The following is a 12,718-nucleotide window of genomic DNA, read 5'->3' on the forward strand; positions in this document are numbered from 1 at the left end:
CTTTTTTTTTTAGTTATAAGATTAGTTTCTAGGTCCCCTGGCATATATATTGGGTGATTTATATTTTGTATTTTCTGTAATTGGGTCATGTTACCTGTTGGAAATAAAGTGCTATTATTATTATTATAAATAGCACACGATTCAACACACGCTGTATTACACACGAAATAAAAATAGTTACTAATAAACTTAAAGTAAGCATATTAGGTATAAAATTATTATCTATTTCGCATCACAATTTTACCTGAATTTAAATTCATTGCATTGTATGTTAACGACCACCCTCGGATAATCCCATTCAAACGCTATTGGTCACTTTCTTATATCTATGAACAGACCATAACGTTGTTTCAGGACGAGGCGTACACGTTATTTATAACGAACAACAATTGGTACATCTTCCTGAGGCTGCACCAGATCTTGTGCGAACGCCTGGCGAAAATTTACGAGAGAGCTTTAGCGATCGCGACCGAGGAGGAACGGTCGCGGACCAATCGCAAGGAGAGTACCGCGATAGCGTTGAGATTAAAGCCAAAGCCGCAGATTGAGGTAGAGGATTACTACCCGGCTTTCCTCGACATGGTAAAAAATCTCCTCGACGGTAATATGGAGGCGAACACTTACGAGGATACTTTAAGGGAGATGTTTGGCATTCACGCTTACATTGCTTTCACTTTGGATAAGGTGGTGTCGTACGCCGTAAGGCAGCTGCAGCATTGCATCGCGGAAAGGACCGCGATCGCTTGTACCGAACTGTTCCTGAAGGAACAGAAGCGGGGCGCGGCGGGCGGGCCCTGCCTCACCGCCCACAAAAGGGCCCACCTGGAATTCGCATACCAGAGGGCCGCGGAGAGGGCCGTCCAAGAGGAGAACTGCTTCAAGATATTTATTTATAAGCGCGATACGAAAATGACGATCGAACTGCTCGACACTGAGCCGGAGGACTCCAAGAAGGTGGAAGACGCCAACGTAAGTATTCTATTTTTGTCAAGGTGATCTGTTAACTTTGAATCAAAATGGCTTGTCATTGGATCGTTGAATACGAAATACATACTTTAAAAAAGAAAACGGCGCAAAAACGTCTGTAATAATTCTGTAATATTAACACATTACATTAAAAAAAGATTAATATAAATAATAGCTCGAGAAGAAAGAAACTGCGAATGGTTTTTTACCGCGTCATTCAATGCAACGTATACGATATAATACATACTTAGAGTGCGATGCAAATGCCACTAAGGGCGTGGGTCCTGTTAAATGTGATCTTTTCACAACTAACCTTAAAGCATTAAATTGAAAAACATTTAATGGAAATAACAGGCCATTTTTGCCGAGGGTAAATAAACTCTAGCAAAAAGTATTATTTATTAGATCTTTCAATTCAACGTATTTAAAAATTAAACAAAATGCACTACAAAAACCACTGTAACAATCATTCTGTAATATAATAACTTTATTATATTAAATTAAAAAACTTTTTGCAAAAATAAGGAAGCTCGTGCAAATACGTTATGCAATATGTTGTTATTTGGTTCAATTCGACATATGTAAAATACGTATTTAAAAATTAAGCAAAATGCAGTACAAAAACCACTGCAACAATCGTTCTGCAATAAACCAACCTTATCACATTAAATTACAAAAACTTTGTAAATTTTAGTTTGGAAAAAAAAAGAAACTCGTGCAAATACAAATAGTTCGTTATTTCGTTCAATTCAACAAAAACCACTGTAACAATAATTCTGTAATATACCAACCTTAACACACTAAATTTATTAAAAATTAAATTAATTGTAAGCAATAGATTGAAAAAAAGAAACTCATACGGGGACAAATAGTACGTTATTATTTAGTTTAATTCAATTTATATATAAAATATATATTTAAAAAATAAGTAAAATACAGTACAGTGTGTACAGTGTGACAATAATTCTGTAATATGAAAACCTTAACATTAAATTAAAAAAACTTTAATTGTAAATAGTTAGAAAAAAAACAAAGACAAATAGTACGTTATTTTGTTTAATTCGACATATACATAAAATATATATTTAAAAATTAAGCAAAATGCAGTACAAAGACCACGTGACAATAATTCTGTAATATGCCAACCTTAACACACTAAATCAAAAGACTTTAATTGTAAATAATAGTTTCACAAAAAAGAAACTCGTGCAAAAACAAATAGTTCGTTAGTATGTTGTTTCATTTGACGTATATAAAAATACATATTTAAAAATCAAGCAAAAAGCAGTACATAAACCACTGTGACAATAATTCTGTAATATGAAAACCTTAACATTAAATTAAAAAAACTTTAATTGTAAATAGTTAGAAAAAAAAACAAAGACAAATAGTACGTTATTTTGTTTAATTCGACATATACATAAAATATATATTTAAAAATTAAGCAAAATGCAGTACAAAAACCACGTGACAATAATTCTGTAATATGCCAACCTTAACACACTAAATCAAAAGACTTTAATTGTAAATAATAGTTTCACAAAGAAGAAACTCGTGCAAAAACAAATAGTTCGTTAGTATGTTGTTTCATTTGACATATATAAAAATACATATTTAAAAATCAAGCAAAAAGCAGTACATAAACCACTGTGACAATAATTCTGCAATACCAACCTTGACACCTGTAATTAAAAACCTTTAATTGTAAATAGTTAGATAAAAAGACACTCGGGCAAAGACAAATAGTTCGTTATTACTTTGTTTTCAAAAACCATTGTAATCATAATGTTTCTTCAATAATACAAGCGTTTCCTCAATCACTTAATATTTATTACATTTTTCCTTTCTATAAATGGACTGTATCTCACTTTGCGGCGACGTCGCGACCCATACCGTGAACGTCTACCCCGTAACGCTACAAAATTGTTACTAGCCTAGCAGAAACGTAGACCTTGCCGGTTTGGCGTACAACGCCCTGTTGTCACATTGACTGAAATGTCTGGCATGTTTAAGATACACAAAATTAAAAATAAATTTACATAATTTTGAACTCAACACATAATTCTGTAATATACCAACTTTAACGTATTAAATTAAAAAACAGTAATTGTAAAAAGACAAATAGTTCGTTTTTATTTTGTTTAATTCAACATATATAATAAAACATATTGTATAAAATACATATTTAAAAAATAAGCAAAATGAAGTACAAAAACCACTGTGATAATAATTCTGTAATATACCATTAACTTAACATTAAATTAACATTATCATTAAATTAATTAAATTAAATTAAAAAACTTTAATTGTAAATAGTTAGAAAAAAAGAAACTCGTGCAAAGAAAAATGTTGGTTATTATTTTGTTTAATTTGGCATATATGAAATGCATATTTAAAAATTAAGCAAAATTAATTAATTAATACATTAAATTAAATATCTTTTAATGTAAATAATAGGCAAAAAAGGAACTCGTGCAAATACAAAAAAAAATTACCTTACGAAATTAAAATGAAAAACTTCGGCAAAAAAAGAACAATGCAGTAATAAATAGTTTATTAGATCGATCAATATGCCAAAAAAGGTAATCGAAATTTAGGTAAAAGTACACATTTTTGATTCTTGAGTCGTTCTCGTATCTTGTCTCGTTTTAGAGAAGAAAAATATAAATAATAAAAATTGCCAAAAATCATTTTTGTAAACGAGTGTTTTTTTAATGCACTTTAAAATTAAGTAGGGCATAAATTGGGTAAAAATAAATAATTATAAAAATTCAATTGAATTGCAGAGGAATCAAATTCTGGTAAATGCGGGGGGAATCTTTAAGATATTCAGTTAAATTAACAAAAATAATTTTTTTGTTGCTCTAAAATAATTTTAGAATTTTAAAATTATATGGAAACAATTTACACAAAAAAAAAACTGTATTCAGGTTCTCCGAAGCGCCAAGGGATCGTATTCGGGTATTGTTGAAGAGAGAATAATTAATTTTAAAATACATGCAATTGCAAGATGTTATTTAAAACATTTTGGTAAAATTTGATTTGTCAATTAAGAAGTGGTCAATTGAGCAGCCCCAACACTACTTGTAATTCTATAAAATGCACTATAGTACACTCTCAGGATGCTATTTTCAACATAAACTTTCCCTAAAAGTAATTTTAACGGGTGTCTTTTGATTATGAGTCCATAACTGTAATGGGTTATTCATTATTTTATGTTATATATTAGGAACATCATTTTCTTTCATCTTTTTTTCCTGGTTTCATAAAAAATATCGTTTATTGACATTTCCTGTATCCGTATTTGAGATATTTCAGTTTAAAAAGAATTGTCATTCGATTTCTGGACAATAGCCATATTGTTTAAAAATGGTAAAGTCTCCCTTGATAGCAACCATATTGTCTATGTTTGCAATCAAAACTAAAGATCTGCAGCGTAAGTGAAATAATTTAAATTATTTTAAATGAGAAGAAGAAAAACGTCAAATAATAAAATTGTATTTTTCCAACGGACATAATCTTTCAAGGGTTAAAAGAGAATATTGACAGATATATCCGGGTAGAAAAGTTCCTTCAATAAATACAATTAAAAATGTAATTAAACAATTTGATTATCGAAATCATGTCACGCAGAAGACCAGGACTATAGAAAGAAATTTTGATGAATACCTCAATATATTAATTACTTTCAAACTAAATTATTATACTATTACCACACTTGACATTTATCAAAAGTAACTTGAGTTCTATTTTCTTAATTTTTATATTTCATATTTTTTAGAAAATCCTGAATATTCTATATCCCACGTAAATAAATTATCCGGAAAGCCCTATAGTAGAATTTAACGAACTCTAAAATGTCATTAACATAAAAGGCAGTAAACTAACCAAAACTAACCAAAATGGAGGCAGTGAAAAACCAAGGAGGAACGTCGGTTAATGTATAGTGTGGTATGTTGAACAATATGGTGGTCGAATCAATTATGAAACTATGAAATGGCCCGCCACCATCCCCGACCTGAATCCTTGTGACATTTTTTTGTGGGGATACTTAAAAAATAAAATTTATTGTAATAGGCCTGAGAGTTTACAAGGGATAAGAGAAAGACTTAATACAAAATCTAAACAGAGAAAACCTTGATTTTATCAACTCGTGTATTAATATTAAATTGGAAGAAAAAATTGTCCGATGTGTAGAAAATTATAGAGATTACGTGGAAAATGTTTAGCATTAATTATTGATATTTTTATTGTTCGAATACAATTGCAAACAGATATGGTTGCTATCGAGGCATACTTGACCATTTTTAAACAGTGAGGCAATTGTCCAGAAATCGAATAATAATTATTTTTAAACTCAAATATTTCAAAAACGGCCGAATGAAATGTCAATAAACTATTATGTTTTTGAAATCAGAAAAAAAGCTAATAATATATAGGGCATTTCATTGAAAAAAAAAGATGTTGCTGTCATTTTGACAGTTTGCTATCGTCGTTTGTTTTTTCTGACATTTGCATAGGTTAATGGAGCAAAAAATCTTTACAATTTTGTATTTACACTTTTTTTTCTATGTTTCAAAATTAACCCTGTAGGTGGGTGTCAAAATATAATGAATAACCCTGTACACTGTGTGCGAAATATAACTATCCGCTATACTATAGGGAAACCCATAGGAGATACGAAAAAAAGTTTCGTACAAAAGTTTTAAAATATTATAATTTTGTTGATACAGGGTGACCCAAAAGCCCCCCCCCCCCTCACATCAATTTTGTTATTTTAAATGGAGCAGCCTGTAATATTTCGACATTTTTGGAATCCTTGGTTAAAATAAAGGTCACTCTATATATTTTTGTATAGTTTAGGCAGAAATTGAGGTTATGTGATTTTTTTTCATATTTTAATTGCTTCATATAAAATTGTGTTGCGAGCTACTGCAAATATTGCAACAAAAATTTAACCACGGCTTATACAGAGTATCCCAATTAGGTGGTGCGGTTTTGGGGAATTCGAATAACAAAATTTCAAGATTTTCAAGTGGAACACCTTATATTTTTATTCAGATATCAATCCTAGGGCAAAAAATAAGGTAAGTTTTTAATTTATCTTATATTTAAATTTTATTGACTTTTTGAAATATTCGAGGTTTAACGTAACACCCGTATAATAATAATTCGTGTGGCACGCAGAATAAAAAAATTGGCACTATTATTTAACAGAGAATATGTTTTAATGAAGGAAATTAATAAGCAAGGCCATCGTAGTGTTAAAGTGTGGTTCAGTATTATAAGGGATAGAATCGTAGGCCACATTTTTTTTTTGAAAACTATTTAAACGGACAGAATTTTTGTAATTTTGCTTCAAAATACAATAATGCCAGAATTAAACAACCTGCCAGATAACTTGCGGGAGAACATTATAGTTCAGCAAGCTCTATTATTGTGGTCAAGTGATAAATTTTTTTTTAAGAGTAAATTTGCAAAATATAATTGGTAAAAATGGTGACATTGCGTGGCCACAACGAAGTTCCACACCCATGGACTCTATTTATTTATTCAAATTTGTTACCTCGTTTAGTTAGCCTCTAAACTTTAATTATTAATTTTTGTTATTAGGTACTTTCAATCGAGCTGGACAATTAACTATTAAATATTTCTTTAAATATGAATTCCGAAGTTTGTAAAGTGTGTAGTATAGAGTCGATTTTTTTCAACATTTCCACTTATTAATAGACACCCTGTATTGTTAGCAATAAATTTTATTCGTATATCTGGAGTATTATATCTTTAAAAGAACTAGTATCATGTTTTTGCTATTTAAAAAATACGTAATATTGCCAACAAGCAGCTTTAAAATCAACATGAATTTAGGTGTTTTTTTAATAGCGAAGACATGATACTACTCCTTTTAAAAATATAATACTCCATACCTTTTAAATAGAAATATGAAAAACAACAAAAACAGAAATGTCAAAGTTTGTTTATACCTTAATGCGTCAAAAAAAAAAGATTGTGATGTCATAGCCAACTACATTTTTAAATATTTTAATATTTCTTGGTTGGCTTGATGCCAGATGAAACCAGCATTTGAAAAGCAACGTTTTTAACTAAACCTTATGGATCGAATTAACGTACTCTTTTTAGTTCACTTTTTGTTTTATAGATTTATTTATTCAAATTTCTTACACTATTTAGTTAGCCTATAAACTTTAATTATTTACTTTTGTTATTTGGTATTTTCAGTGAAGCTGAATTTTTCTTTAAATGTGAATTCTAAAGATTTATTAAATCTGTTGAAGTGTGTAATATAAAGTCGATTTTTTCAAAATTCACCCTGTATTGTTAGCAATCGATTTTATTCGTATATCTAGAGTATTATATCTTTAAAAGAAGTAGTATCATGTCTTTGCTATTTAAACAATACCTTATATTGTCAACAAGTGACTTAATGTGGGCAGCTTTAAATTCAACAAGAATTTATACGGGTGTTATCTTAAATATAAAATAAATTACTAACTTACCTCATTTTTTGTACTAGAATTGATATCTGAATAAAAATATAGTGTGTTCCACTTGAAAATCTTGAGATTTTGTTAATTGAATTCGCCAAAACTATTTGGGACATCCTGTATAAATAGATAGATAGATGGTTTATTAATTACTTTACAATATCATTGTTTGTAGCAAGTCATACAAATTTTAAATTGAATATATGTAAGTATATACGTATATAACGTCATAATGTACTAAATCTAGATATACAATGTATATAACTTCACAATAAAACCTAACAGGACAACAAATAAAAAATAATTTTATATGTATATAGCACAGAACAATCATTATAATACAATCAATGCACAACAACGCACAACAAAATTCACCAACGCTATAATAGCCCTTACTTGGAAGAACTTTTAATTTTATATTTAAAATGTTTTTCGTTTAAAAGATTGTGGCAATGCGTTATAAAGTTTTATACAAGGAGAGTTTTGTTTTGATTTCTGCAACGTGTATCTCGGAATCACGAGATTATTTGCACTCTGGGTGTCATACCTATGAGAATCGGAACTCCTCGGCAAACTATCGGTCTTGGAGTGTATCGCAAGAACACTTTGAAATATAAATATACATGGAACCGTCATTATTTTATGTTTAAGAAACAATGGATTACAGTGTTCGTTTAAATTTGAATTTGTAATTATCCGTAGTGCCTTTTTTTGGCATAAGAGGAGTTACCCCATATGGTATGGTGGCATAGCTTATACGCGAGTGAAATATATAATATAAGCTGAGGCGCATCTGTCAAACGTATTGAGTAGTGCATCATTTCCTTAGTCTGTGGTCAAATTTTCGCCGCAATACCCGGATCACTAGCGTCACTACACAATTTTATGTGGGGCAATCAAAATATGAAAAAAAAAACTATGCAAAACTAACCAAGGATCGAGGTTGTATCAACAAAATTATAATATTTTAAATCTTCGGGAGAATCCACGAAAGTTTTGAAAGAACCTTTTTTTCTTTCCATCGTATAGTGGAGTGATGTCGGGCCATTTACTATATTACTCGAGGCGCACCCTTTTATTTATTTATTTTTTCCTTCTTTTGGCTAGAAATGGAACAGCTATAAGGAATGTTACGCGGACATCAATCATTCGGAACACGGGAAGCTACGCTCTCCCGTCTACCTCAATCGTAACCTAAGGTTGTATAAGCTCAAAGCGGGTAACAACAACGGCGTGGTGATCAGCGATCGTTCGGCTTCGGAAGCGCAGCAGGAGGATTTGGGCAAAGGGACGCCGCAGGAGACGACGAGGAACGATGGCAAAAACGCCGTCAGGCAGGAGGAGGCGGACAACAATTTCGACATTCTCGAAGCGCTGGAACGGAAACTGAACGAGAGGAACCCGCCCGAACGTCTGCAGACCGATCATCCCGGTTACAAAGCGTTGGACGATCAGCAGTGCAAATTCAATCTGCACGATTCGAAGATAACGTTCACTTTGGCGAAGGATTGTTACCTGTACAAAAATAGTGCCTTCCTTAGAGCTAAACGGGTAAGTCGATAGGTAATCTGTCTCGTTCACGCGGATCACTATTGTAAGTTTCGCAAATTGAACTGAGGCGGCTTTTACTTGATGAAAATCCATGTATCAAAATAAATAAGAACTAAAAGTTTATATTATATATTTTCACATGCAAACTACCTGCTACTATATATACCGAAAAATGACAACAAAACCTTAATTAATGATGTGAGAATTTAAGTTCAATAATGGAGGGGTATTTAAATCTAATTGATCGTTAAGCAATACATTCCAATGTCTCATTTTGTTAATCTCAATCCCTTCCAATAAATTTAATTTTCTACTTTTTGTGGCTGTACGTAAAATATCAAAATTGTCGTCAAAAATGTGTTTTCTGTGTAGCATAATTAGAATCTAGACTATTGTTTTTAAACGCTTTTTTATGTTCGTTAATGCGTTTCTTGAAAGATCTACGTGTGTGTCCAATATAAATTTTAGGACAAGATCCGCATTTCAAACTGTAAACACCGGATTGTTCGCTTGATTGCCGGTGCAGGTTATCTGGAGCACCGTCGACCAATTTTTAAGAAGTTGGAAATTATGACACTTCCATGTCTGTATATTTATTATCAATTATTACAAATATACAAAAACATAGACAGCTTTAGTCAGAACTCCTCATACCATGACGATTTAACGAGAAATAACAAGCTAATGCATGCTTCGAGGTTCAAATATACCAAAAGTCAAAAAAATTCACTAAAATTAAATTTGTACAATAAACTACCAACTAACTTGAAAGTTCTAAGTAATAGAAAACTAAAAAAAAACATCTTAACCTTTCTTAAAAGGCACTGCTTTTACTCGGTCGGGGAATTTATGGGTAAAGTCTGTTCATAGATATAAGAAAGTGACTAACTGATACGAATTAAGGAAAGACCCGGACAAGCTGTAAGAATGAAATATGGCCGAACAGGTCCGTGCTTTGCTTAGAATTTAATTATTTGGGGTTTTGTTAGGAAAGATACACTAAACAATTATTATTTATTTATGTATGTATTTATGTTTAAATCTATAATAGAATTACAAATTATTTTGATTACCTACTTAAATTACTTAAAATTATTCAAATAATATATCAGTATCACTATCATCGCCCGTTCTAATTATTATTTGCTCTATATTATTTGCAATATGGATATACGATTGTTCTGCTTTTTCTATATATTTAACAGAATTTGCCCAACTTTGTGGAGGGATCTTTAAAACTTCGGTTTCTATAAGTTTGAGGACATTGGAGTTAACACGCGGAAAAACATTGTTTTCGACGAATGGCAGATTTCAGTTGGTGCCGAACATGTTCAATGGGATTAAAGATACACAGTGGTAAGGTGAAAGCCTTAAAACTGTATGCCCTACATTTTTTGCATAATTATCACAGACGTATTCCTTTTGTAGGTTCAAGCTTAGTAGAACCTCAATTAATTCCTTTTTGGTATAATCGTCGTGAAAATAAATGTCGTTATTATACACGTAGTTTTGGATTGTTGCTTTTGTGTCACATAAGAAAGGAGTTTTAGTCAACTGTCTACTGTGATAACTTACATTGTCCGTTACAATGACGCTATTAGGAGGAATGTTTGGAACAAGTTTGTTTTTAAACCAACTTACAAATAAATCAGCGGTGGTGTCTTCATGGTAATCCAGAGAAGAATCTTTAATATTTTTCGCAGAGAGAAAAAGTAAATTTGGAATCTAACCTTCTTTAGAGCCAGCATGCAAAATAGTTATTCTTTTACCTCTGTTTGATGGCGCGTTTGTTTTACACTTATCAGTTGAGTCAACCCAACCCTTTTCCAGGGTATCATAAGTGTCGAACCCGGTTTCATCCAAGTAAATAATTGGCCTTTGTTGTTCTCTGTAAATCCTAATTTTTTCTAGATATTCCGCCATTTCAGAGTTCCAAAAGATTCCATTAAAACTTGCCTTTTGTCAATTTTTTTAAATCTAAAACCCATGTGTTGAATACAATTCCATAAGGTATTTCTGCCACATTTAACGCCGTTTTCATCTTTTTCAAGCCTCCTAATTAAGATATCTAATGTAGGCACGCTTTGTTCCTCGTATAACTAGTAACTTTTACGCCGTATTATATCTTGATCACTTTCATCTACAATCGAGAAAATTATTATTATTTTTTTCCTCGCTGAAATGGGATTATTCACAAATTTTCATACAGTTGATGTTGGAATTTTCGTCAATGTGGCCGTTTCTCCTAAAGATGCTTGCTTGCTGGCACCACGTTGAATGAGAGTCAAATAAACATTGTTTTTCTACTCCCGTCTGTAAAATATCGAATTACGCACCGATCTAGGCGGGAAGCGTCGCGTCGCCACCACGTCAGTTTCGTTTTCCACGAATACGAACCACTTCGGACATTTCCGGGATTTTACCGCACGGGTTTGGGAGCAATCGGATGTTTTCGGAGATATTTCCCACGCTTTGAATTTTGACGTTTGTCGATTCTGACAGTCATGTCAGTGAATGTATTCGTGATTTGCGAAAATGTACTCAAAAAGCAACGGTCGTAGGAAAAGTATTGTATGCAACACGTTCGGTAAACTTTTTAACTCGCTCGTGTCAAATAAACTCGTGAGTCAAATGACGTTTACCGCACTTGTTGCATAATATGCTATTATAACTTCGTTAGTATCAATATAATAGTGTTTTCCACATTTAGGCGCGAGCATCTCCTGAGATGCAGTAGACTCGCACATATTTTGCATAATTCGCACACGATTCAACACGCATTGTATTACACACGAAATAAGAATGATTACTAATAAACTTAAACCAAGTAGTATACCAAACCAAAGAATATTAAACACAGGTAGGTATAAAATTATTTTCTATTACGGACCACAATTTTACCTGAATTTAAATTTCGAAACTGTAGGTAATAATCTTGTTGCATTGTATGTTAATGACCACCCTTGGATAATCCCATTCAAAAGCAATTGTTCACTTTCTTATATCTATGAACAAACCATACTCCCGGCGTGATTGAAGTCAAAGAAGCGTCAGTGAACGGCGTGACTGGGCAATGACTTTCCATAGTTTTGTTGACGTTACTTCCTTTTATTTATTTATATATAACATCTTGTTCTTTGTTATATACACTGTCCTGTTCTTTTGTATTATACACTGTTTTATAAAATTTATACACTCTATATAATTTATTCATTGTCTTGTTTTTTATGTAAATATTTTCCTAAATATTGTATTTATGACTTGACATAATTTTATGAACAAAACGAGGTCAATAAATTCTATTCTATTCTACAGATTAGAAGGCGTGTCAATTTGTAGATTCTAGATTTAATCCGATTCCTTTCTTTGTGACTGTGCTGCGTTTGTGATGGATTGATTGTCTTTCCCTTTGCAGTGTCATCCGAGCGTGACGAAGCGGAAATCGGTGAAGTTCCGATGCTGGCTGAAAAAGTGGGCGGGTTCGAACGTAAGTGAGGTGCAATTCAAGCAGTGTACCGACTGGTTGATGGGCAGAGGTGAAGGTGTTGTGCCTAACAGGACGCGGGTGCTAACGGACAATGATCTCTCGCGGACACCTTACGTCCCATATAATCGGTATCGGGTGGAGAGGTTAACAGATAGCGGCTGCGCATAAACTTTGACGACGACGGCACTCGAGTCGATGTGAAAAATCG

At 32.1% G+C, this 12,718-nt stretch overlaps 1 protein-coding gene across 3 annotated transcripts in view; it reads left to right on the top strand.

Moving 5' to 3' along the window:
* LOC132708407 (paired amphipathic helix protein Sin3b) overlaps window positions 1-12,689 on the top strand; it is a 38,747-nt gene extending 26,058 nt beyond the window's left edge. For all 3 annotated transcript variants that reach the window (XM_060680725.1, XM_060680726.1, XM_060680727.1), the window contains exons 8-10: window positions 355-969; window positions 8,580-9,023; window positions 12,439-12,689. In XM_060680725.1, the coding sequence (XP_060536708.1) occupies window positions 355-969; window positions 8,580-9,023; window positions 12,439-12,678 (1,299 nt within the window). In that variant the 3' untranslated portion in view covers window positions 12,679-12,689. The remainder of the gene's footprint in view (window positions 1-354; window positions 970-8,579; window positions 9,024-12,438) is intronic.
* Window positions 12,690-12,718: the final 29 nt, after the last annotated feature.

The sequence above is a fragment of the Cylas formicarius genome, unplaced genomic scaffold (assembly GCF_029955315.1).
Source record: "Cylas formicarius isolate icCylForm1 unplaced genomic scaffold, icCylForm1.1 PGA_scaffold_10__41_contigs__length_53128322, whole genome shotgun sequence".
Classification (NCBI taxonomy): Eukaryota; Metazoa; Arthropoda; class Insecta; order Coleoptera; family Brentidae; genus Cylas; species Cylas formicarius.